General features: G+C 47.0%; 1 protein-coding gene across 1 annotated transcript in view; it reads right to left on the bottom strand.

Moving 5' to 3' along the window:
* Positions 1 to 25,099, bottom strand: part of DNAH9 (dynein axonemal heavy chain 9) — a 319,797-nt gene that overhangs the window by 229,137 nt on the left and 65,561 nt on the right. The window contains exons 18-22 of the mRNA XM_029928843.1: positions 15,835 to 16,057; positions 14,714 to 14,880; positions 4,548 to 5,418; positions 1,743 to 1,873; positions 1,285 to 1,411 (exon numbers count right to left, since the gene is read on the bottom strand). Of these exons, the coding sequence (XP_029784703.1) occupies positions 1,285 to 1,411; positions 1,743 to 1,873; positions 4,548 to 5,418; positions 14,714 to 14,880; positions 15,835 to 16,057 (1,519 nt within the window). The remainder of the gene's footprint in view (positions 1 to 1,284; positions 1,412 to 1,742; positions 1,874 to 4,547; positions 5,419 to 14,713; positions 14,881 to 15,834; positions 16,058 to 25,099) is intronic.

Here is a 25,099-nt window from a genome sequence, read left to right as displayed (position 1 = left end):
GGAGAGTAAATAAGAAAATTACGTGGGCAAACGTAAATGAGCACCTGCTCGTTTCTTGCAGTGATAAACCAGACACTAGTGGGGTTGGTGACCTACAGGGAGTGGAGTGGAGGTACAGGAGTTTCACGTCCCACATGCCTTTCTGCAAAGCTTGACTCTTAGAATTCTACATATTCAAACAATCCAATCAACAAGGATGGGAAGGAAACAAAAACACTCCAAAAAAAAACGGAAAGCCAAGAGAAATATGTGAATCCGACTGTACTTCAAGCTAATAACATAAGCACCCTGAAGGGCAGGAAAGAACTCACCCAACTTCTGAACACGGTACTCTGACCGGATATCTCCGGTCCTAGGAAGAGTGGAGACCTACAGCACATCTTGAAGTCTTCTTGGGGTGACAAGACTTACGTGCGCACACAGTGGAGACCACATCCTTCCTGTTATGTGGAGACTAGACCTCTGGTCTAGGACAGCCCTTCTTGAAGCATTGTCCCGAGACCACCAGCATCAATTGGGGAATCCTTAGAAATGCAAACTCTCCAGCCCCACCTGGACCTATGGACACATCGGAAACTCTGGGGCCCAGGAATCTGCATTTTAACAAGCCTTCCAGGTGATTCTAGTGCACCTGAGCCCCCAGGTGACGCTCACATTTGAGAACCGTGATCTACAGCTCCAAATACAAGTTCAATTAGTGACTTTCACGTTGAGAGAGAGAGAGAGAGAGAGAGAGTGAGAGAGAGGGAGGGGGGGGGAGAGAGAGAGAGAGAGAGAGAGAGAAAGGCTGTAACACAGTAGCTTTCTAATTTACCAATGAGGAAAATTCACCAAAGAGAAGGGACTCCCACAACTACATGGCTAGAACCAGGGGCCAGAACCCCAAGTTTTGAGCTCCTCGCATACACTCTTTCCACAAAAATACCCCCCACAAAATGCCGAGTTAAGACAACCTTTGGTCTTCTCTCCCTTGGAAATTTTCACTATAACTTTTGAGAGCACTGTACTGGATCGCTCTTCGGAATCCAATCAAACACTCATGAAGGCTTAATCCCCTCCACCTTCCCCATCCTCAAAGCATCCCCCTTTGGGGGTTATAGCCACGGACGGGCCAGGGGCTCCCTTCGAAAAGCATAATGGGGGACACGGAAGAGGCTGGCAGGAACATGAGTCTGAAATATTCACTCTGCCCGAGAGAGGAGGCACAATGGGGAATTGGAAACCTCCCCACTTGGGAGCCCCTCAGACTTTCCGGACATTTCCACGCGTGCCCCCTCGGCTTACCTCTTGTGGAGCTGTGCCGTTGGAAAGGATGTCTAAAAGGTCAGAAGAGGACAGAAAGTAAAACCTGGGGAAGGCAAGCCTTTTAGTATCCAGGTACTCCGCCAGCGCCTTCTCACACAGGTGCAATCTGAGGGCACAGACATAGGATTTTCTAATTAAGTCTGTGTAGATGCAGAGGTGCATAGACATGACCCAAATGCAGACAGAGGCAGTATATGGACTACATGTAGAAATCAGTGCCAGAAACACAGTGGGTATTTGCAAATATACGCACTGGTGCATTTCTACCCGAACTGACACCTCTGATCGTACCCGTTACCTAACACACAGGAAAATCAAAGCACACAGACGCACACTGCTCAAACAGTAAAAGACAATACGGATCTCAGGAACCGGAGAAAAGGAACCATTGCCTTCCCTGGTATAGAAAGGAGAGGGGGCAAGAAGCAGGCGATCACCTGCTCTGAAGATCTTCCAGTTTTTCGTAAAGACCTGGTTTGTTGGTGGCTTCCACAACATTTGGAGTTTTCTGGGCATCATAAGCTAGCTCTTTAAAGTCAGCGTCGATGCCTTCAAATCTTTCAGAATCCTGAAATTAAAATGTGGGGGGAAGTTAACCACCACTTTCTTGGGACTCAAAGAAGATTCCCTCATGCAGCAATTTAGAAGCAGAAACTGGTCCTTGAGGGATGTCCTAAAACTTCAAGAAGGAAATACCCTGGGCTTGAAAGGACAGTTCCTGAACATTTTTGGTCATAAAATCCCTCCCTTTGTGTTCTGCAAAAATCATTGAGGAGGGAAAGGCCTTCCTTTTTTATGTGGGTAATATAGCCATTAATGTGTTTTCTCCCTCGGAAGGTGAAGTCGACAAATTTTAAAAATATTTGTTAACTCAGTTAAAAAGTGGGGCGCTGGGTGGCTCAGTCGGTTGAGTGTCTGGCTTCGGCTCAGGTCATGATCTCACGGTTTCTGGGTTTGAGCCCCATGTTGGGCTCTGTGCTGACAGCTACCTCAAGCATGGAGCCTGCTTCGGATTCTGTGTCTCCCTCTCTCTCTGACCCTCCCCTGTTCACGCTGTCTCTCTCTCTTAAAAATAAATAAAAAATACTAAAATTTTTTTAATTTAAAAAGTAACAATATTAAATCCACAATGGTCAAGTGATAATATACTTTGATCTAAGATAACTGTATTTTCCAAAACAAAGTAACTTAGAGAGGAGGTGCCATTGTTTCACTTTTCTTTCCCCTCAAACTTAATGTCTGAGTTAGAACATAACCGGATTTTATTTCTTATTCTGCATCTGATCTGTCATGAGGTCACATATCATGTAGACTCTGGGAAGTGCCCCCGTGTGCGCAAGGGAAAAATTGAGTGGAAAAGGCAAATAGCATCTTAGCATTATTCTTAAGACAGCTTTGACCTTGAGGATCCCCTACAAAGGTTGGGGTCCCCGGACCATGCTTTGAGAACTGCTGGCATAAAACACCTGCTTCCTATAGCAGGTAAGACAGCAGGTCCATCGCTTTCCCTGGGTCCGTGCTAAAGCTTATGTAAACAAAGTAAGACGTTCTCCAGCAAATGAGAGGTCAAACTGACTCGTTACCATTGTTTTCTTCAAACACACACAGTGCAGAACGAGGTCACCGACACGGTGGAGACAAGGATGTAGGCAGACTTTAGCTCAACACCTGGCGAGCCCCTGTGGCATAATTATTACACAGCACCTCTCAGCACGGAATGTGCTGTGTGCACCTACTGAAGGGGGTACTGGTAATTGTCCCAGTTCACAGGAGGAAACCAGGGCACAGAGAGGTTAAGTAACTTGCCCAAGAGCCCACAGCTCCAAGGGACTGAGCTGAAACTCAGTCTGTGCGGCCCAACCAGTTCTGCTCCAAATATCTGAAATCCACACCCCTCTCCAAGAAGATTTAGAAAGGGGGTGTGGGTTGGGTACGTCATGTTTGCTCAATGAGATACCCTGTTCCCGCGAACAATGCGAAAAGTATCAAGGATAGAGAGGTACCAGAAATACAGATCCTGAGTGCTCCATTGAAAAGAGCTGAAAAGAAAACTAATTCCCCAGAGAGCAACTGTAGAGAAATGCCTGTATGTGTGAAGCCAAGTTGGGAAATATTCCTAATGAATGAAAATAGTTGCTAGTTAGGGTGTAAGGTTATGACTGATCTTATTATGTTTTCAAAGTGCCTCTGTTATTGCACTGATAATACAAAAAAATATATAAATGTGTTTGCGTTCTTCACGCACAAACCCTTGCCAGTGAGACGTTAATGATACTAATTCTTCCTGGTGCGCAGTTAGAAGTTCTCACACACCTCCTGGAGAGTCTCTGCCAGAACCTCCATGGATGCCCTGCCCTCCTGATGAAGCCTGCTCTTCTCAGTCCCTAGCACTGGAGAGAGAGAAAACTCTGGCTTATTCCATCGGGCCGGATGACAACATCTCTATAAGAATTGTCTTCTGCTGCCTCTCATTCCGGATGTACAGCCTTCCGTCTGCCGTCAGACACTAGATATGCTTTGGCGGGATGAGCTGGGAGAACACAACGTTGTGATGGGAACACACCTCGACTTATAAGGGAGACCTGGGCAACGCGCAACGTTTGGGAAACAAAACTAATCGGTGGGCAAAGAGCTTTCTGTGCTGATGGGGTACAGAGAAACAGAGAACTCTGCAAGAGGCATGAAATCTCACAGAGAGGTGGTAAGTTAATGGCACGTTAATGAAGACAAATGAGAAGGGACAATCAACCACAGGGAAGGTAGTGACGAGAAGGATGTATATTTCAGAGAAATGCAGGGCTGGGGATTTAGCTGCCGACCGGCGTTTGGCAGCTGGTGCAGGCCAGAGGTGGGCAGAGCGGCTCACGGCTCCGAAGGGACCTGAATTTGCCTGGAAATAATGCTCACTTTCCGTTGATAACTGTGCTGTAATTATCTGTGGAGCAGCTCGTCCCCAACTTCAGTAGCTGATATTCCCTGCTTCCTTCCTTATAGACCTAATAGTAGACTCTCCTTTCTTGTCCCCACCCATCCAGGAAGAGACTGACTGGTGTGTATTTCACCTTCTCTTTCCTCCTTCCTGACTTTTGGTGGGTTGGGAGGCCAGTGCTGGTTGGAGTTGGCTTTGAGCAAAGGCAAGACGGGACAGAGAAGGAAAGGGTCTAGAGGAGGGTGCAAACGGGGAGCACCTCCCTCGACTCGGGTAAGGGAGCAGGGGGAGTGCGATCAGCCTGGGCCGCTACCTGGGGCAGCTGAGCCCGGATGTCCTCGGACCCCACAAATATACTCTCCAGATGAGACCACGTGCGCTGCACGTCACACCAGGCGGAGATGACAGCGTCGGCCGTGGACAGTCTCTTCTGCCAGCCGGAGACCTCCTCCAGGAAGAACGCCACGTGCTTGGACAACATCAGGTTCTGCAGCTGCACCTGGTTGTCCTCCAGGACCTCGAGGACGTCCTCGTCCCACCGCAGCTGCAGGACGCCGGTCCGCGGGTGGGGCTCGTACTGGAACTCCAGGCTGGCCCAGGTGGCGTGCAGCTCCGCCAAGGTCTTCTCTGTCCCCAGCTCTTTCGTGGCCTTGTCCACGATGCCGTGCACCTCGTCCTCGAAGCGGTGCAGCTGGAGCCGCAGGAGGTCGGCCAGGGTGGTGGCCTCGTCCATGGTGAAGCTCACACCCGTGGCCTGCATCAGCTGCCGCCAGTGCCGCTCCCGGATGGCCGGGCTCTGCAGCTCGGCCACCGCCTGCAGGGAACTCAGGGTGCTCCACACGGTCCTCTCCAGGCCCTCAAACGCATCCCAGGCCCTGACCTCCTTGCCCAGGTGCTGGATGGACCTGGCGAACCGCTTACACTCCCAGTCCATGGCTTCCACGTCGACCTCCCTCCAAGTGGCGGTCTCCCAGGCACGGATGCTGGAGGTGACCATCCCTATCATGTCCCAGAGCGCCTTCAGCTGGCAGGCCTCCTGCCTGCACTGCCGCAGCTGCTTGTAGTCGGGAACGCTGACCTCAAACAGGCCCGCCGACTCTGAGAGGGAGGCCAGGGCAGCTTCCATCTGCTGGATCTCTGTGTGCCTGGCATCCAGTGCTTGGTGAGGGGCCACGCTGTCGAACCTACAAAACAAAAAGGTGCCCCCTCTGGTGAGCATGGCGAGCGGGGGCTCACATCCCGGAGTTGCCAGAGTGATGCCCGCTCAGACCTTTAAATGCCTCGTATTTTAGAAAAGTGCAGTAACAGGCGCCGAAGCCTGGGAAGGAAAGTGCTTGGGTAGGCTGGGGTGGGGTAAGCATACGTAGCTGGAGAAAAGGCAGTTCGAGGGGGGACCATCAGGCTTGGATCTTTCCTTCACGTCTGAGAGGGCAAAAACTCTTCTCTTTTTCCACTGCTTCCTGATCCCCCGTCCAGGTATGAAGGAGACCATCCCTTTTGTTGTTGTTGTTTTAATTTTTTAATGTTTATTTATTTTTGAGAGAAAGGCAGAGACAGAGAGAGCATGCAGAAGAGGAGCAGAGAGAGGGAGACACAGAATCTGAAGCAGGCTCCAGGCTCTGAGCTGTCAGTACAGAGCTCAGTGTGCGACTTGAACCCATGAGCTGTGAGATCATGACCTGAGCCGAAGTTGGACGCCTAACCGGCTGAGCCACCCAGGCGCCCCCATCCCTTTGTTCAAGCTCCCTTTAGACTCTGCTTCTGTGAGTTGGTTCCCGGTGCACCTAACGCACATGAACATGGTCGTGCTTCTGTAGATACTATGATCCCAGAGCTCTGGCCAGGATTAGAGGTGGTAGGGGGTCTTTAGGTGAGAGAGCTGGCACTTGGAATTCCAACCCTGGACCCCCTCTGGGGCACTGGCTCTCAGTCTGGGTGACATGTTAGAATTTGTTAGAAGCTCTGAATGCTCTCCGTGCCCAGACTGCCCCCCAGTCCAATGAAATCAGGCTCTTTAGAGGTGACACCCAGGCACCGCTCACCAGGTAGCTCCAGCGTGCCAGGCTGGTGTCCTTGACCATGGAGAAGCTCACGTGGTAGCCTGCGACTCCTCCAGGCAGCAGCACCTCCACACTTGGTAACCATGGATAGAGGACCTTGGAGACTGAGCACAGAGACCTCACCAGGGCCCTGTACAGTCACTGTGGTGCTCCTTTGCTATACGCCTCGAGTCGGGCTCCTCTTCTTAAGTCCCTCCTCCAAGTTGTCCTTGATCGTGACCCTTTGCGCACTCTGGCCTGCTCTCTCCTGATCCTGGGTGGCCTCTGGTTCTTTACCCAATTGCTACCTGCACCCTACCCAGCTTTACAGTTTTTCTGCAGGTGTCCCCACCCTCTTCTCTCTCCAGTGCTCACAGCATGCATCCACTGCCCCTGAGCCTCCCCAGTGCTTGCCTGCTTCACGCTGCTAGAACTTCCAGAACTGCATTCCTGGCCTGGCCTCTCCTTCAACATAAAGGAGCTCACAGGCAGGGGCGCCCGGCTGGCTCAGTCGGTGGAGCATGCAACTCTTGATCTTGGGGTTGTGAGTTCGAGCCCCATGTTGGATACAGAGAGGACTTAAAATCTTAAGGAAGAGAAGAGAAGAGAAGAGAAGAGAAGAGAAGAGAAGAGAACCCAACATGCAAAGGAAACCATGTAGGCAGATAACATTTCTTTGGTCAGGAGCACACAGAACCCAAGTGTGCAAGGAGGCTCTCATTTTCCTCCCCATCACTAACTCCAGTTTCTTCTCTCCGTGTGTCTGGAGGGCCAGATTTGGGAGACCTGTGACTTAATGGTGAATACCATGTTCCTCTAAAACCAAAATAGGGTAACATGGGCTTCATCATCAAGGGGAAAGTTGAGGGTCAATGAGCAGTTTGAACAATCGGTTGTTTCCTCCACTCCAGCGTGTGCTACATGCCTGCGCACACGTGTGTGCATTCACTCGCGTACGTTGGTTGGGTGGTGGGGTGTGGAGGGGAGGATGCAGACGACGTCGTTTTCTTGAGCTGCCTCTCCTCTCCGTTGTCTTTGGAAATATTTGACTTGACGGATGGAAAGTAATCCTAATTAAAGTCATTCACCTGAGCTGCTCGCCACTTAAGCCTAATTACCATGCAACACAATAACAGTTATGCATCCCATTAAATTAGTGTCAGATTAACTTTGATGCTTGCTATGTTTGATTCTGCTTGTTTCATCTAAATGGTTTTTGGCTCGTGTGCTAGGTTGTGGACTAATGTCTTCAGAGGATGGAGCCAAACATCATGGTGCATCTTCGCCGGTCTCCGGCTCCCGAGGGTTTCAGAACAAAACTGGAGGTTGAAGAGCTCATAGCTGAAGAGGGTCCTTTATCTGTCTAGGCAAGGAGCTTTCTCCCCCAGGGCAGCGGTGTGGAAAGAACCAGAAGGGAAGAAATGGAATATCTTCATGGTCTGGCAGGAAAGATCAAGTGCATGGCTGGTCTCTCTCCCTACTCTTCATTTCCAAAGACTGATGGTTGGAGTGTTCATTCTACTTTTTATCTTGATTGGAGCCACTTGGAAGGTGAAGTTAGCCTCTTGTTGTTGGTACAAGACTCATGATGCAAACTTCTAAAAGCCCACATTCCGTTTAATCTATGAATGGGGTATAATTCCGGAATAACTTAGGAGGGAAGGCGTGAGCTCTCAGGCTGTTTGGGGCACACACCCCGAAGAAAATGCGTGGTCGTTCTAGCCATTCTTTCCTTAGCACATGCGGACACCCTGAAATCAACACTCGCTCCTCAGATGTCTGGAAGAGGCCCTCATTTGTCAAAACCTACTCCAAACATCAACTACCATGTGGCGTAATTTTTGTTTATGGTTTAAATTTGTGGACAGTCATTTCCTGCAGCTGAGCACACATAAAAGTTAATTTGGCCTAAGTGGTGAGAAGAATCCCAAGACATGAGGGCAGGTAACCCTCTTCCCATTTTAAGACTCTAGCGCACACCGTCAGGACACGCACAGACCTGATTAATGTGCCTAATAAGCTGGAAACAGTTCTCCGAATCCTGGGGGAGCAATACAGTCTGAGAACAAGAAAGCAATTGGAGGGAAAGGGGTGTAGTAAGCCTTTGAAATTGAAATAATAATGCCAAAGTATTTTAATCTAAGGAGAGAAATGCCTGGAATGTCTGGATGAATAAAATTATAATTGAGAGAGATGGAAATTTGGTGCTCTTGTGCGTACGACCTCAGAAGAATGATCGACTCAGGCGTGACCTACACATAGGTGTGGACGGAGAGGGAGGAAGGAGTGATTTAAATTAATTCTTGGGAGCCGGTGGGTGGGAAATGTTTAAGCTCAGAACCACACCTGTGCATTCAATGAGGACACACCCCTGCTTGGTACCCGGCAGGAATCCTAAGACTCAACTCATCCGATCTGAGCAAGGGATCTTCCAGTTCTTCCTGTTTGGTGGCCCCCATCTCAGTGAGCAGTGGAGAGTGCCTTCCACTTAGTGGTCCAGGATAGAAGACAAAAATGTGACAGTCTCTCCTCCCTTCCTCCCTGCTCATCTCTCGTACCCAATCAACCCTGCCTGTTCCCCTCCCACGTCTCTCTCCAACCTGCTCTCTCTCCATGGTCACTGCCATTGCGTCCGTCCATGGCTACCACTTCTCTCCTGGGCTGCCGCCATCACTCTCCCACCGAGCACTTGGCCCTGAGTGGGTCTCACTCCATTCCATTCTCTGCGGCCGCGGGACAGTGGTATTGACACTACGTTGTCCTCATGCTTAGGCTCCTCAGCAGTTGGTCATGGTCATAACCTGGATCCATGGACAGCTCTGTTCTCACTTCCATTCCCAGCATCCCAGCCATGCACACATGTGGCCATCCAGCTGCTTCTCACATTTTCAGCTTTCGGTGCCTTTGCGTGTTCTGCTTCCTGCACCCAGAATAAACCTCCAACTTGTCTTTTTCCAAATGGCAAATCCTCCTTTTCCCATTGGCTCAAGCACCATCTTATACAGGGGGTGTGAACCACCTCCTTGGGGGCAGATTAAAGTTGGCCACCCAATGAACATGTCTTTTGTCATTTGTTTTGTTTTGTTTTTTGAGAGTGCACACATGGGGTGAGAGGCAGAGGAAGGGAGGGAAGGAGAGAAAGGGGGAGAGAGAAAGAGAGGGAGAATATCTTAAGCAGGCTCTATGCTTAGCATGGAGCCCAATGCAGGGCTCCATCCCACAATGCTGGGACAGACCTGAGCTGAAATCAAGAGTCCAATGCTTAATCACCGGAGTCGCCCAGGCACCCCTCCAACAAACATGTCTAAGTACTCATTTTTGAAATCGTCTCTGAGGTCAAAGTATGGGTTTTTTTTTGAGTATGTATTATCTTAAAATCCCAGCACAATATCATTTTCTGCTGACCCCACTGTTGAAAGCACTACCTCTTCTGCTGTATGGAAACCTGAACTACGTGAATGAGTCTGAGCAACTGGAAGAACAGGGTGAAGCTGAACTAATGACTTGTCTCAGGAGGCGGTACATTCAGGGGAGATTTAGTGACTAGCACTGCTCTTTTCTACAGGTATTGAAGAGACAATGGACACTGTGCAAGCAAGACCAAGGCCCCTCTTTCCTCATGCCTGCTGCCCTGGGCTACCTGGAAAGCTTTGCTTCCCCTAGTTGTTATGCAGGAGAGTACCCAAAGGAAAGGTAGCTTCAAGAAAGCTCTCTCCATTGATCCTTCCCAGAATCTGGTTGCCAGCCAGCCAAAAACACTGATGGTCTCCATTGAGCTGGAGCTCATCGGGATCAAGTGCTTTGGCTAAGAAAGCCATAGATAACTTTGGTCTTGATATGGTAAGACAACTAGACATCAAGACATCATTCCTTAAGGTCAGGAAGACTGCACTCAAGGTCAGGACCCTGAACCGGCGAACTGGCCACTAGAAGCATGGAGACATTCCTTTTGTCCAAAGGGGACAATTCACCTCTGTCTTGAAGAGCTGTGAACAGTCCTTGAATCTGAATATGAGGAGTTAGCCAATTACTATGAAGTGAAGGAGCTCAGCTAGGAAGGAATATGCTGATACAGCTTAGAGTTAAGAACTACAAGAGGAATTAAGACTTGAATACGAAGAAACTCAACCCAAGCAACTAGACATCAACCGGCACCTGACAGGCTGCAGGAGCCTAATGAGATACTCACTTTCTTTTTTCCTTCTCAAAGACAAGATCGGTGTGAGTTTAACCTGTAATCTCATCAGGAACAGAAACTTGCACTCACGGAGGAATGTGCCAGGTCTGCATTTTAGAAACTCTTAAATGATAAAAGCGAAGGAACCAGAATTAAAACCCTTGGCCACATACAGAACCTTAAAATGTCAAACACACAAATTCGCGTACACCAAGCCGAGAAAGACAATGAGGCACGAGTTGATTCCCAGTAAGATTCCCTTCAGCTGTAAATCCACAATTCTGCTCTAGTCCTGATGTTTTCTTAAGAAGAGAAACACATCACAATCACAATCGAAGTAATGTTTGGCTTTCCATGCTGCTGTGAGCAGCTCTATTCAAATCATTCTCTTGTAAGGACTCATCTGCATGTCAAATTAACAGATGTGGATTTGGAAAACCCAGCTAAGAGAAGCAATATCCACCCAGCCAGCAGATAGGACTGCTAAGAAAGGAAAAAAAAACACAACGCAGCCATCGCATTAAAAAACGCCACCAGCCGATCAACACACATATGCAACCTAACTATGAAGGAGGGATACCGCGTTTCCAATAGACACACAAAATCACACCCGCAAACAGGGGTCATGCCCTTTCGGGCAGCTATCCGCAGTCCATTTGGGAAAATATTTCACCATGTATTTCTGGGACCCCTTTTCTGAAAAAATTTGTAAGGGATAGTAGGTGCAAAGATATTAGTGTCATTTCTTTCTTATGGCTGTGGCTTGCTGTTGGTGTGATTGTTAATGCTAAGCAAGTATTACACAGGTCCATAAACCAACTCCCTCACCAGCTTTGGCTCTGCATGATCAGTGTTAAGTTTCTAAAATCCAATTGCATGTCCAAAGGAGAGTCAAGAGAATTTGTCTCAGGCTCTGAAAGAACAGTCCCCAAAGAGTTTCACCAATGTTTGGAGCAACAGACATTTCCATGGGCAAGGGCATAGCTCCAAAGACATTTATTCTAAAGGGATATGGACTCATTTGGAATTTTATGCCCTGGCGTGATTGCTTAAAAGGGAACCAGTTACTTCCCCAAAGGGCAGCCAGTTTCAAACTTGGCTGCACACTGCGATCACCTGAGGACCTTTACAAAGTATGGATGCTAGGTCTTGTCCCAGGTTGGTCTGTGAGATGGACTGGACACTGGGAATTTTAGAAGTTCCCTGGGGGATTTCGATGTGCAGCCAACATGGGGGCTCACGGCTGTAGGGTCTGTTCTAGGCATGTCCATCCTACGCAGAGTTTGCCCCTCTGTTCCCTGCTTCTTAACACCTTCATCTTGTTCTCTCTAGACCCATATACAGTAACTGGGAGATAGGAGCCACTCAGCGTGTTTGGGGAGTGACTAATAGAACAGGTAGACCCTGCCTGTGTGCCATGCTGGGGGACCAGCCATTCTGATTTGCCTGGAACAGAAAGGGGTCCCTGGATGTGAGACGTCCAGCGCTCAAACCAGAACAGCCAAGGGAAGGCCAGGAGGACTGGTCACCATGGTGCCAGATGCCATGCTAAGTACTTGCAAAGATCACTTCTTTTTCTTTTAAGCTCACTTATTTACTGGGGCACCTGAGTGGCTCAGGCGGTTAAGCATCCGACTCTTGATTTGGGCTCAGGTCACGATCTCAAGGCTCTAGAGATTAAGCCCCACATTGATTTTCTCCTTCTTGGGATTCTCTTTCTCTCTCTGTTCCTCCCCCATTTGTGCTGTCTCTCAAACTTATAAACATTTAAAAAATAATGTATTCTGAGATAGGATAGGCAGGGGAGGGGCAGAGAGGGAGAGAGAGAGTCCCAACTAGGTTCTGCACTGTCAGCACAGAGCCCGACACCCAGGCTCAAGCTCCTGAACTGCGAGAGTATGACCTGAGCCAAAATCAAGAGTCAGACACTTAACGGAATGAGCCACCCGCCTGCCCGGCAAAGATGACTTCCTAATTCTGTCAACAACCTCATGAGATGGATACTATTATGAACCCCATCTTATAGGCAAGGGAACTAAAGCTCAGAGCTGGTGAGCTTCCTTGACATGCAGTAAGTCGGAAACTGGTGAGTAGACACGAGGCCACAGGAATCCAGAGTCCATGGGCTTAATCATGATGCTGTATTTCCTTCCACTAAAGCTGTGATTGTTTTTTTGGTTTTGTTTGTTGCTTTGGCGTGTTGTCTCCCTATGTGATACTGTTTTCTGTGGGTAGGTGCCCTTGAGAGATAAAAGGTTTGTCGCTCTTTAGCTAGGGCAGTTTCCAGTGTGGAGACTTCTAAGCTTGTCTGTCCCAAACGGTAGAGGAAACCCAGCATGAAGCTCAGTGAGGGAACCAAAAAGTGAGTCTGGAACTGGATTAAGGGAAGGTACCCATCTCAGCTGGTGCATCAGCAGACAAAGGACACTGAGAACCAGGTGGTCCTCCTGGTTGGAGCCCCTGACGCTGACCAGAGGACCAGATGCAGACCCCTCGTACACCCCTTCACCAAGGTAGGAGTCTTATGAAACACATGTGTGCACAACGTGGGTATCTGTCCTATACTTGTTTTAAGTAAAGACCCCTTATCATGAGTGGGGCAGGGTCTGAGCATCACTATGCAAAGAGAGAAAGAAATCCTTCACCTCAAATCCTTCCTTATTAAAAAATATTTCTTTTTGAAAGAGAGAGAGTGGCAGCAGGTTGGGGTGCATAGAGAGAAGGAGACACAGAATCTGAAGCAGGCTCCAGGCTTTGAGCTGTCAGCACAAAGCCCGACACGGGGCTCAAACCCACGAACTATGAGATTATGACCTGAGCCGAAGTCGGATGCTTAACTGAGTGAGCCACCCAGACGCCCCTCAAATCCTTCCTTTAGGCTTCCAATATGCCTTCCAAAATTATTTCAAAATGCTATGAGCCACTTTTTTTTTTAAACCAAAAGAACACTACTGAAGAGGGAACTGGCCAGAGGACAGAGCGTGGCAGGAACCCCTGTGTCCCCAGCACAGATGCCATGTTCTGAAAGCGGTCTTCTCCGGACAGGTGAGGAACTCCAGGCTCCTCCCAGAAAGCAATTCTTAGCTTAGAAGCTCATTTCAACTGAGCCCAGGCCTGACTGTTCTATGTCCTGTGTGACCCTGGGTTTGCCACATGGAATCAGGAATAACCAGGCTCAGTGGAACTGAGGATGTTCAAAAGATCAAGATGAAGTCGACCAGGTCCCCAAGCCTCCTTGGGGTGAGCTATCAGATTCCTACAAGAGGGCCTTAGGGTGTTTGATCCCCGTCCTGGAACCTGCCCCTCCAGACCATGCCCCCACCCACCCTCCCTGCCCCTCATGAGGGAGGTGCTGGAGCTGGGGCTGGGGGTCAGGCCGCACACAAGGAACTGTAAGACCAGGCGCTCATTCCAGCCCCGCCCTCCAAGAGACCAAGGCAAGTCCGTCCACCACCCCAGCCCCCTCATGGATCCTTCACGAAGCTGCTGTTAGGCTGGGACCTGAGGCAGTGGCACAAAAGCACAGCTGAAGGCTGCATCCGACAGCAAAATAAATTTCTCGCATTCCCCATGAACTAATAGTCACCTCTGACTACTCAGCACTCAGCGTATTTCTGTTCCCTCATGGGGTCGAGCTCTAGGGGTTCCTGGAGCAGCCAGAACCCCAAGTCTGCCCTGAAGCTGCGCCTCTCAGCACAGAGCCTGACGTGGGGCTCGAACCCATGAACTGTGAGATCAGGACCTGAGCTGAAATCAAGAGTCGGACGCTTAACTGACTGGGCCACCCAGGAGTCTCTAGACTTCTGTGTTGTTGGTTTTTTTTTTATGTTTTTTTATGTTTTTATTTTTAAGACAGAGAGAGACAGAGTATGAGCAGGGGAGGGGCAGAGAGAGAGGGAGACACAGAATCGGAAGCAGGCTCCAGGCTCTGAGCTGTCAGCACAGAGCCCCATGCGGGGCTCAAACCCATGAACCATGACATCAGGACCTGAGCTGAAGTCAGGTGCTTAACCGATGGAACCACCCAGGCGCCCCCTCTAGACTTCTGTTTTTGAGGCAAGGTGTTGGTACCACCTGTGGTCATTTCACACAGGCCATCACAGGGCTCTGCTCCCAGTGGCACCAGGTTCCAACCAGCCGACCCAAGTGGGAGGGAAGACTGGGAACCAGCCTTCGCCTGCCAGAAGCCGGAAGATCCAAGAACTCAACCCTAAGACCCTCGGAAGCCCAAAGATCGCCGTTGCTGGGCGGGTGGGTCCGTACCTGAAGGGGGCTTCCCTGCAGAATCGCTCCCGGAACCGCTGCTGTTCAACGTCAAAGGCGGAGCACCTCTGGCGGAGGACGGTCACCTCGTTCGCCTGCAGCGGGGCCACTTGCTGCCTCACAGCGATGGCTGCCTTCTTCACTGCATTCCACTGCTCGGGCAGCTCCTGTGAAGACGACGCGGGCTGCTCAGACCCACGCCCTGCTCCCCTCGCCCACAGGTCTGGAGCTGGCGGTGCCCAGACGTCTTCCTCGACACCAGGCTGCCACGCTGTGACGTCATGGCACACTGTGCCCATCCCCTGCAGTTCTGACCCCTCTCCCTGGTCGCCTGCTTGCCTGGCTATCACCTCCTTCCGACTCCACCATATCCTTCCTGCCCTCAGCCTCTACCCCAGGAGCCTGCGCCCTTTTTCTGTATTTCCTCAGAGCGCTTGGTTATTTTCTTCCAGGCCCCACATCCCCTTAAGGTCATCTTAACATTTCTCAGACTTGCTTTTCTTTCTCTGAATCAAAAATTTTGCTCATCCCCAATGTGGATGGAACTCAAGGGTGTCATGCTAAGTGAACTAAGTCAGGCAGAGAAGGACAGATACCATATGTTTTCACTCATACGTGTAACAGGAGAAACTTAACAGAGGACCATGGGGGAGGGGGAGGGGGAGACAGAGGGAGGCAAACTATGAGAAACTCCTGAATACTGAGAACAAACTGAGGGCTGATGAGGGAGGGGAGAGGGGAAGGGGGGTGACGGGCATGGAGGAGGGCATTTGTCCGGAGGAGCACTGGGTGTTACATGGAAACCAACTTGACAATAAACTATAAAAGAAAAAGAATTTTCGCTCATTCACCAAAAAAACAAAACAAAACCACACACAAAAAGCCAAAATGCTTCATCTACACCAATTCCCCCATCTATCTCCAACAATGTGCTATTTAACATTTACGGAGTTTCTGCAAGGTACTAGAGAGCACATGGCCGTCACACAGACAGTTCCATATCACGAGCCCTGGGTCCTCACCAAGCCCCGTTCCTCATTCACCTCAACCCACCTCCCCCCACTCAAGTCCAGTAGCTTTCCCTCCATTTCGTTTATCCAGAAAACAAACTTTGCACTGACCTCCAGCTGCTTAAACACCGTTTCTGGCAGTTCTTGCTCATAGGTCTTCAGCAACTCAATAGTCTGCTTCAAGGGCTCAAACAGCTCATCAGTGCTGCTCTGCCGTTCTTTGAGAGCCTTAAGGTGTCCCATGATCTCAACCAATCCTTTGAAATCCCCTTTTTCGACTTTCTTGAGCATGCCACTCTCAGTATTCCTTATAAACGATTCAAGGTCGGCCAAGCTAAGCAAAGCAAACAGAACATGAAGCAGCATTCACCTTCTGCTCCTCAAAAGGAAGACGGATTTGTTTCCCCAACAAGAACCACCATCTTTGTGAAAAACGTCCCATGTGTCCAGCACTGTGCATAGACCAGACCCTGACGGTGATGATATGGTCCTCTTCCAAAGTGTCATGGTTGTGTTTTCACAGTCATGAAAGACAGAGATCGGGACCTCCGTGCCAGAGGAGACAGGACACATTAGTCGGGGAACTAGCAAAATAGGAATAAACTGTATGTTGATAACTAGTTCTACATCAATATTAACTTTCCGGTTTTGATAACTGAGTTATGATTAGAGAAGATGGCATCATTTAGGGAAACTCAGAGAACTCTGTACATTTTTGCAACTTTTTTTTCAAGTATGACATTATTTCAAAATGAAATTTAGCGGGGGAAATGTCAAAAAATTGAAAAAAAAATTATGGCCTCAAAAGTCACACCACCCTTGGGTTTGATTTGGACACTTACTTCTAGATGTGTAACCACAGCCAAGTCACTTAGTATCTCTGGGACTCAGTTTCCTCACCTATATGATTAGAAAAACTCTTTTCTGTCTCCCTGGCTATGGTGGGAGTGAAGCGAGATTCAGTCTTTATTTCCAAAATATTGATTGAGCATCTATTGCAGGGAATGAGATAGATCAATACATCAAATATTTGAGCCCAACCATGTTTCCAGTGTCTGAGGATAGAATGATAAGTGAGAGAGGGGCGCCTGGGTGGCTCAGTTGGTTAAGCATCTGACTTCAGCTCAGGTCATGATCTCACGGTTCATGAGTTCAAGCTCTGCATTGGGCTCTGTGCCGACAGCTCAGAGCCTGGAACCTGCTTCAGATTCTGTGTCTCCCTCTTCTCTCTGTCCCTCCCCTACTTGTGCTCTGTCTCTCAAAGGTGAATAAATGTTTAAAAAAAAGTTTTTTAAACAGAATAATAAATGAGAGAAACGAAGGCTCTGACTTTATGAAGCACACATCATCATGGGAAACACAGGAAACAAATCAATGAAATAAATGATGGAGTTTCACATGGCTTTCAGTCCTATAAGATGATAGAGACTAAGGTTAGTCCTATTTTCTATGGCGTGGTCAGTGAAGGCCTTTCTACTGAGGTGCTCTTTGAGCAGAAATGGAAATTACGTGAAGGAGTGAGCCACAGAAAGAAATGGGGGAAGAGCTTTGAGTACAGGGAACAGCAATAAAGACACCGAGGCTGGATTCAGTCTGACATATTTGAAGGCAAGGGGAAAGGTCAGCAGAAACATAAGAGGAATGGGGGGGGAGAGTAAGCATGGAGTAGAGGTGAGGGACTCAACAGGGGCATGACGCAGAGGGGCCTGTTCTCTCGCGTGAGGAGTCCAGATTGTATTCTAAGCATGAGAACTGTGAGCCGGAGAACAGTATGATTTGATGTATATTTTCAAAACATCTGCAGCTGGAGGAGAGCAAGTCATAGCTGTAGGTGGTGATGGTGGTGCCAGAGGCAGAGGGATGGGAACGGAAGCAGGAGGGCATGTAGGGGCTTTAACGGTAGTGACAGAAGATGGTGAGGATGTTGACTTTGGCCTGGAAGGTGGACATGAGGCATGGTCAGGTTCAAGATAATGTCCCACTTAGATGCTAACGGACCCGCTGATGGATTGGAGAAGAGACACAAGGGGATGAGAGAAATCGTAACAACTGGTGATGGATCAATGATGATGTCATGTCTAGATACGGGGAAGGATGGGGGAAGACTGGGGGTTTTTGGAGGGAGAAGGTAGAAAAGGAGCAAGTTTTAAACATACTGTGTGTGAGATGTCTCACAGACACTAGACACCTGGACGTGGGGAGGGGGCAGATACCTATTGGTCAGTTGCCAGAAGTTTCATCTCCAGAGAGGTGAGGCTCAAAACATAAATTGGGTAGTTATTGGCACACAGATGTATTTACAGCGTTGACTTAGGTTTCATCTGGAATAAGAATGTAGATAGAGTTTGGGGTTGAGATTTCAGGGATGCTAACACCTAGACGTCTAGAAGAGGAGATGAACCCAACCAAGGAGGCCGAGAGGGCATGGCCAGTGAGCCGGAAGGGAAACAATGAAGGTGAGGTATCCTGAAAGCCACGTGGAGAAGCTGTTTGGGAAAGACAGAATGATCAGCTATGCCAAAGCCTGCTGACGGGCACGAGTAAGACGAAGATGATGATCCCCACAGGATTCGGTCATATGGCCATCACAGGTGACCTTGACAAAGGCAGTTTTGGTGGAGCGGTCCGGGAAAACCCTGACAGCGGAGTAAGCTGGAGAGTAAGTTGGAGACTTCTGTTTCTAGCTGTACAATGTACACGATAATATGGATAAATATGGATAAATAACCCTTCCACCAAAACCAGGAAAACATGTCACTAAAGTGGCAGGAAATCAAGGAATTTCAGGAGGCTGAAGGTGTGGCAAAAGCAAGCACTAAGTATGGCTCCTGGCAATCTTTCCTGGGATAGTTTCTACTCAACCGCGGAGACCTTGAACTGCTATTTTGATTGTTTTGTGGGATGGGGGGCCCTGGTGATTCAGCCTGGGGCTCACATGAGGCGAGGAGGCTGGCAGGAAGCTGCATGTGAAGCTGCGACACCATATGGGCAGATGAGAAATAAATCCGCTGCGCAAAAAGGGCCCTGCTTTCGCTTGGGCACTGGGTGCACCCCTGCAAGTTGATGTACAAGTGGTCTGGGGTTGGAAGAGCCCCGCGATGACTGGCAGAAACGGATGCAAATCTTCCCTGGAGGAATGTCACCAGATTCCATTCCTCAAAGGATTCCCATGGATAAAATTCCAAGGAACAAGACGTTTGCAATAGAAAGTCAGAAAATACACAAGGAAAAAAGTCACCATGAGTAGGAGCCAGCCGAAGTGGTGAAATTCAACCTGCAAAGATTTCCAATATTGGAAGTCCAAATAAAAAATAGCAGTATTTAATGGGGTATTACTCGGCCATCAAAAAGAATGAAATCTTGCCATTCGCAACTACATAGATAGAACTGGAGGATATCATACTAAAAGAAATTAGTCAGAGAAAGACAAATATCACAGGACTTCACTCATATGAGAACTTTAAGATACAAAAGAGATTAACATAAGGGAAGGGAAGCAAAAGTAAATAAAAATAGGGAGGGGGGACAAACCATAAGAGACTCTTAAATATGGAGAACAGATAGAGGGTTACTGGAGGGGCTGTGGGAGGGGGGATGGGCTAAATGGGTAAGGGGCATTAAGGAATCTATTCTTGAAATCATTGTTGCACTATATGCTAACTAAATTAAATAAAAATACCTGAATATTGGCAGTATTTAATATATTTTTAAAAAACAAGAAATTCCCATTGAACTGTCTTGCTTAATTGTAGCAGGAAAAAGTGACATCTTTGTAGTTTCTCGGACACCAATTCAAGACTAAGAAAAGCACGTTCATCCTGCTGAGCAAAATGTATCAGTTAAGACACAACTGCTCTCGAAGCGCCTTCGTGGCTTGGTTGGAAGAGCATGCAACTCTTGATCTCAGGGTTGTGAGTTCGAGTCTCATGTTGGGTGTATAGATCACTTAAATAAATCCAACTTAAAAAAGGAGGCAGAAATGTTCTCTGTTAGGAATCACCCTTCAGAAGCCTAAATAAACACTTAGTCTCAATAGGTCTCGGCTCCTGCCCCTGACCCAATTTTAAGTTCAAATATAAATTCAGCATTGCCTAAACTGTCAGGAATAGAGGCAATTTCAGGGGGTCTCCAAATATATCCAGACTCTGTGATTGTGCATGGACCTTTGTTCGCATTCTGAGAAGTGACAAAACTTATTGAAAATTATGGGCTGTGAAGGCATGACTTTGTGAAGAGAAACAAAGACAAAGGCTTTAATATGTGTTTGAGCAATTCAAAAAGGATCATACTCTGCTACGCTGACAGGCAATTCCAGGAAAAAGAAGCTAATAATTGTTGGTAGGTCTTTACATTACCCTTAATCTATGGTGCAGAGAAACCAAACGTTTTTAAACTGACAAAGCAGAAGTTATCTTAAGATCATCTTCGAATGAATGTACTCTAAGACTGAAAAATTGAGTAAATAAAAGAGAACCCTTGATATTTGAGCAAAGAACAAGAAAACACAAGAATGAATAAGCAAAATTTTCTAAAAATGAAACAGAAAGTCTAAAACTAGACAGTACAATTAAAATTTAAAGCTCAATGGATGGATTAAACAGGAGATTTAAACAAAGAGGAGAGAATTAGACCACTGTGTGATAAAGGTGGAGAAGTTATCCAAATTGCAGTGGAGACAGAAAACTGTAAACTATGAAATTCATTCAACTACACGGACAATGGTGGAAAAAATCTCACGTAAGTTTACTAAGAGCTCAGACGAAAGCAGGAGAAAGAATGAGCAAGAGGCCATCTCTGAAATCTTGGCCAAGAATTTTTTTGAATTGCCAAAAGACAATGTGAATTCAAGAAAACCCACCAAATTCCAGGAGGCGTGTGGAGAAACCTTCAAGGTACTTTATATTGATACCTTTACCAAAAAGAAAATGAAAATGTTAAGCTTAGCCAATTAGCTATAGAGCAAAGACAGACTTCTACCAAACCAACCAAAACCAAAAACCTCCCCCAAATACAGACTGATGACTGAGTGCTCAGAAGCAAAAATGGCATCTGGGGACATAATGGAGCGATGTTTTCAATAAACTCAGAGAAAAGAGCTGTAGAATTTTGTAGAATTCTCTCTTCTACAAAACCATTTTTTTTTCAAGCAAACACGGAAAATACATGCATTTTCAGGCAAAGAATGAGAATTTCACCAATAGACTCTTAAATAATGGAACTTCTAATGAACCTAACTCAGGGAACTGGTCTGTAATGTAGAAAGATACAATGCACAAAAGATGTTGGTAAACAAGCATATTTAAATAAACACTGAGTGTATAAAACCGAGTAGAATTTGTGGTGTTTAAATAAATAGAGAATAACTGAAATCACTGGGAATGAGAATATAATTTGATGAATGAACAGTTGAGATCAAACAATTCTAAAGACTTTATACTAATTGTGAGGAGATTACCAGGATGGATATGTTTATTCTTTATAAGGATGCTTCTTAAAATAGCTATGGTAACCATAAGAACAGTAGACCTAGATCATATAACATCCACATTAGCAGAAGGGGGAAAAAAAGAAGAGAATTTAAAAAACACACAAAAGTCAACCCACATGGAGGCAAGAAAAGGAAGGGAAAAAAAAGAATAGAAAGCATATAATAAAATGGTAGCAGAATACATATTAATGAACCCTCCCATTAAAAGATATATATTAAGGTGAATAAAACATTCAGCTCTATGTTGATTATTAAAAAATGATCTCTAATACAAAGGCACAGAAAGATTAAAAGCCAGAGGATAAAATGAGAGACACTAAGCTAATATCACACAGAGGAAATTGGTCTGGTTATATTAATATAAGACAAAACAGACTTCAATAGAAGAAATATCGTTAGTAATAAAGAAGATTTTAATGTGTGGCTGAAAGTTCCAATTGTCTGGGAAAATGGAAAAAGTCAAACTCTGCATGTTCATAGAACCCAACCTTAAAATATATGAAGCAAAAAGTGACAGAATTACAAGGTGAAATTGACAATCTACCATCGAAGTGGAATATAACTAAATATAGAGAAAAAGCCACATCCAAGAGGGTGGGAAGGGTAGAGACTTGGCTCCCAGAGGGTGGGGAGGCCGAGAAGAAACTGAGTCCCTGCCCTTAAAGAGACACCACAACAAAAAGCCCAAGGAGCTCCAGCAAGGAAGCAGCACTTTGAAAGGTGCCTGGGGAATACAGGAGGGAGAGTTCTTTACTAATGTTAGAGCATGTCCCAGAGTGACAGAAAGAGCCGGGGAACTCTTCCAGGAACAAAGAAATTGGCAAGCGCCATTTCCTTCCCCCCCCCCCCCCCCCCCCCCCCCCCCCCCCCCCCCCCCCCCCCCCCCCCCCCCCCCCCCCCCCCCCCCCCCCCCCCCCCCCCCCCCCCCCCCCGCCCAGCATAAACACACAGCCATGTGCAGAACTTGCTACCTGACTGCTGGTACTGCCTCCCGCGCCTGTCCTATGCTTCTGACCATCCAGCCCTCTGGACAGCCGCCTTAGTCTGGCCACGGAGTGCCCCTCCCAGAGAGGAATGGCAGGGCACCCAACATGCTAGCACAGCTGTCCGGCCATTCTGATTCCACCATGCTGTGCTTTGGATACTGTGCTCTCCCATATGCTTTTGGCCGGAGCCCGCCCAAGGCAAAACCACAGGCCTGGGAGTGTGCGAGCAGCCCATATAGTGGCCAGCGCCACCCCAAAGTGACTTCTTCCCCAGAAAGAGGGAAAGATAACCATACACACCAGTCGGCCTGTGGCCCCAGCAGTGGGCTGGAGGCAGACATCTGGTCTGACTGCAGGCCCCGCCCACCAATGAGATTCTCAGGGGTCTACACAGGGAAGGTGCCTGTTTAGTGCTACTGCATCTCTGGCAAACGCCTGGTCTGACTCAAGCCCAAGGTGTCCCAGACTGGCCCACTAATGCCACAGGAACGAAATCCTGCCCACAGTGAGCAAGGAGAGTCACTGCAGATGACTGGACTGAAGGAAGGAGTCAGCCACAACAGCAGGGCACACATGTCACATGTAGGAGACATCCTGGTGCAGCACCAGGTTCTGATGAACAGGGGACACTACCAGGCACTACAGGACCCCTTCTTCATAAGAATAGGTTCCTTCTTCTTCACTGCACTACTTTCAAGTACAGGACACAGAACTGTCTGTCCTAACAGAAACAGACACAGAGCTAGATAAAATGAGGAGACAGAGGAATAGGTCCCAAAAGAAAGAACAGGACAAAACCACAGCAAGAGACCTCAGCAAAACTGACATAAGTAACATGCCTGATAGAGAATTTAAAGTAATAGTCATAAAGATACTCATGGGATTTGAGAAAAGAAAGGAGAATATCAGTGAGATCCTTAACAGTGAGACAAAAAAAGAATGAATCAGAGATGAAGAACATGATAAATGAAATTACAAATACACCAAAGAGAATAAATAGCAGACAAGATGAAGTAGAAGAATAAATCAGTGACCTGGAGGATGGAGTAATGGAAAGTCATCAAGCTGAGCAGATAAGTGAAAGACAACTATGCAAAATAAGAATAGACTTAGGGAATTCAGTGATACCATCAAGCATAATAACACATGTGTTATAGGCATCCTAGAAGGAGAAAAGAACAAAAAGAGGTAACAGAACATTTATTTGAAGACATAATAGCTGCAATCTTCCTAAATCGGGGGAAGGAAACAGAAATCCAGATCCAAGAGGCACAGAGATCCTCCAACAAAATCAACCCAAGCAGGTCCACACCAAGACCCACAGTAATTAAGATGGCAAAAAGTAGTAATAAAGAGAGAATTTTTTAAAATGTTTTTTATTTATTTTTGAGAGACAGAGAGAGACAGTGCAAGGGGGAGAGGGGCAGAGAGAAAGGGAGGTACAGAATCTGAGGCAGGCTCCAGGCTCTGAGCTAGTGGTCGGCACAGAGCCCGACGCGGGGCTCGAACCCACAAACTGTGAGATCATGACCTGAGCCAAAGCCAGATGCTTAACCTACTGAGCCACCCAGGTGCCCCAAGAGAGAATTTTTAAAGCAGCAAAAGAGAGCAGTTACATACAAGGGAAACCCCATAAGGCTATGAGCAGATTTTTCAGAAGAAACTTTGGAGGCCATAAGGCAACAGAGTAATATATTCAAAGTGCTGAAAGGAAAAAAAAATCTGCAGCCAGGAATACTCTATCCAGCAAGGCTGTCATTCAGAAGGGAAGGAGAAATGAAGAGTTTCTCAAACCACCAAATGTTAGAGGAATTCATGACCACAAACCAGCCCTTCAAGGAATGTTAAAGGTGACTCTGAGGGGAAAGGAAAGATCATAAGCAAGACTAAGAAAAGTAGGCAGCACAAACACAGTAAAAGTAAGTATAATTGTAAAGATCAGTCAAGGGACTCACAAAATAAAAGAATTAAAGTATGACATCACATGCCTAAGACATGGAGGGGAAAGGAGTGAAGATTGGGTTCAAAATGAAGCAGCCATCAACCGCGTATAGTCTGCCGTATGCAGAAAATACTACATCGAAGCCTAGTGGTAACCACCAATCAAAACCCAGTATTAGATATACCAAAAAATGAAGAGAAAGGAATCCACATATATCACTAAAGAAAGCCAATGTACTAAAAAGGCAATAGAACAGGTCAGTGAAACCATAAATCAAATAACAAAACAATACATACATACCTATCAATCACTGTTTTGAAGGTCAATGGACTAAATGCTTCAATCAAAAGACACAGGGTGACTGAAAGGATAAGAAAACAAGACCATCTATGTGCTTCCTACAGGAGACTCATTTCAGACCTAGACACATGCAGAGAAATGAAATAGAAAGTGAGGGGATGGAGAAACATTTGCCACACAAATGGATGTGGAAAGAAAGCCAGGTTAGCAATTATTATATTAGACAAAATAGATATTAAAATGAAGGCTATAACAAGAGACGAAGAATGTTATCAATGTAATCATTGAGGGGACAATCCAACAAGAAGATGTAACAATTGTAAATATTTATGCACCCAACACGAAACAGCAAAAACTTAAAACAGTTAATAACAAACATAAAGGAAATAATTGATAGTAATATAATAATAGTAGGGACCTTTAACACCCCTCTTAACATCAATGGATCATCCAAACAGAGTACCAATAAGGAAACAATGGCTTTGAAAGACATATTGAACCACATGAATTAAATTTTTTTTAATGTTTTTTATTTATTTTTGAGAGACAGAGAGACACAGCGTGAGCAGGGGAGGGTCAGAGAGAGAGGGAGACACAGAATCTGAAGCAGGCTCCAGGCTCTGAGCTGTCAGCACAGAGCCCGACACAGGGCTCGAACCC

This window comes from Suricata suricatta, chromosome 17, assembly GCF_006229205.1.
Source record: "Suricata suricatta isolate VVHF042 chromosome 17, meerkat_22Aug2017_6uvM2_HiC, whole genome shotgun sequence".
In the NCBI taxonomy this organism is placed as follows: domain Eukaryota; kingdom Metazoa; phylum Chordata; class Mammalia; order Carnivora; family Herpestidae; genus Suricata; species Suricata suricatta.
The sequence above is the reverse complement of the archived record's forward strand: the minus strand, read 5'-3'. Positions and strand labels throughout refer to the sequence as shown.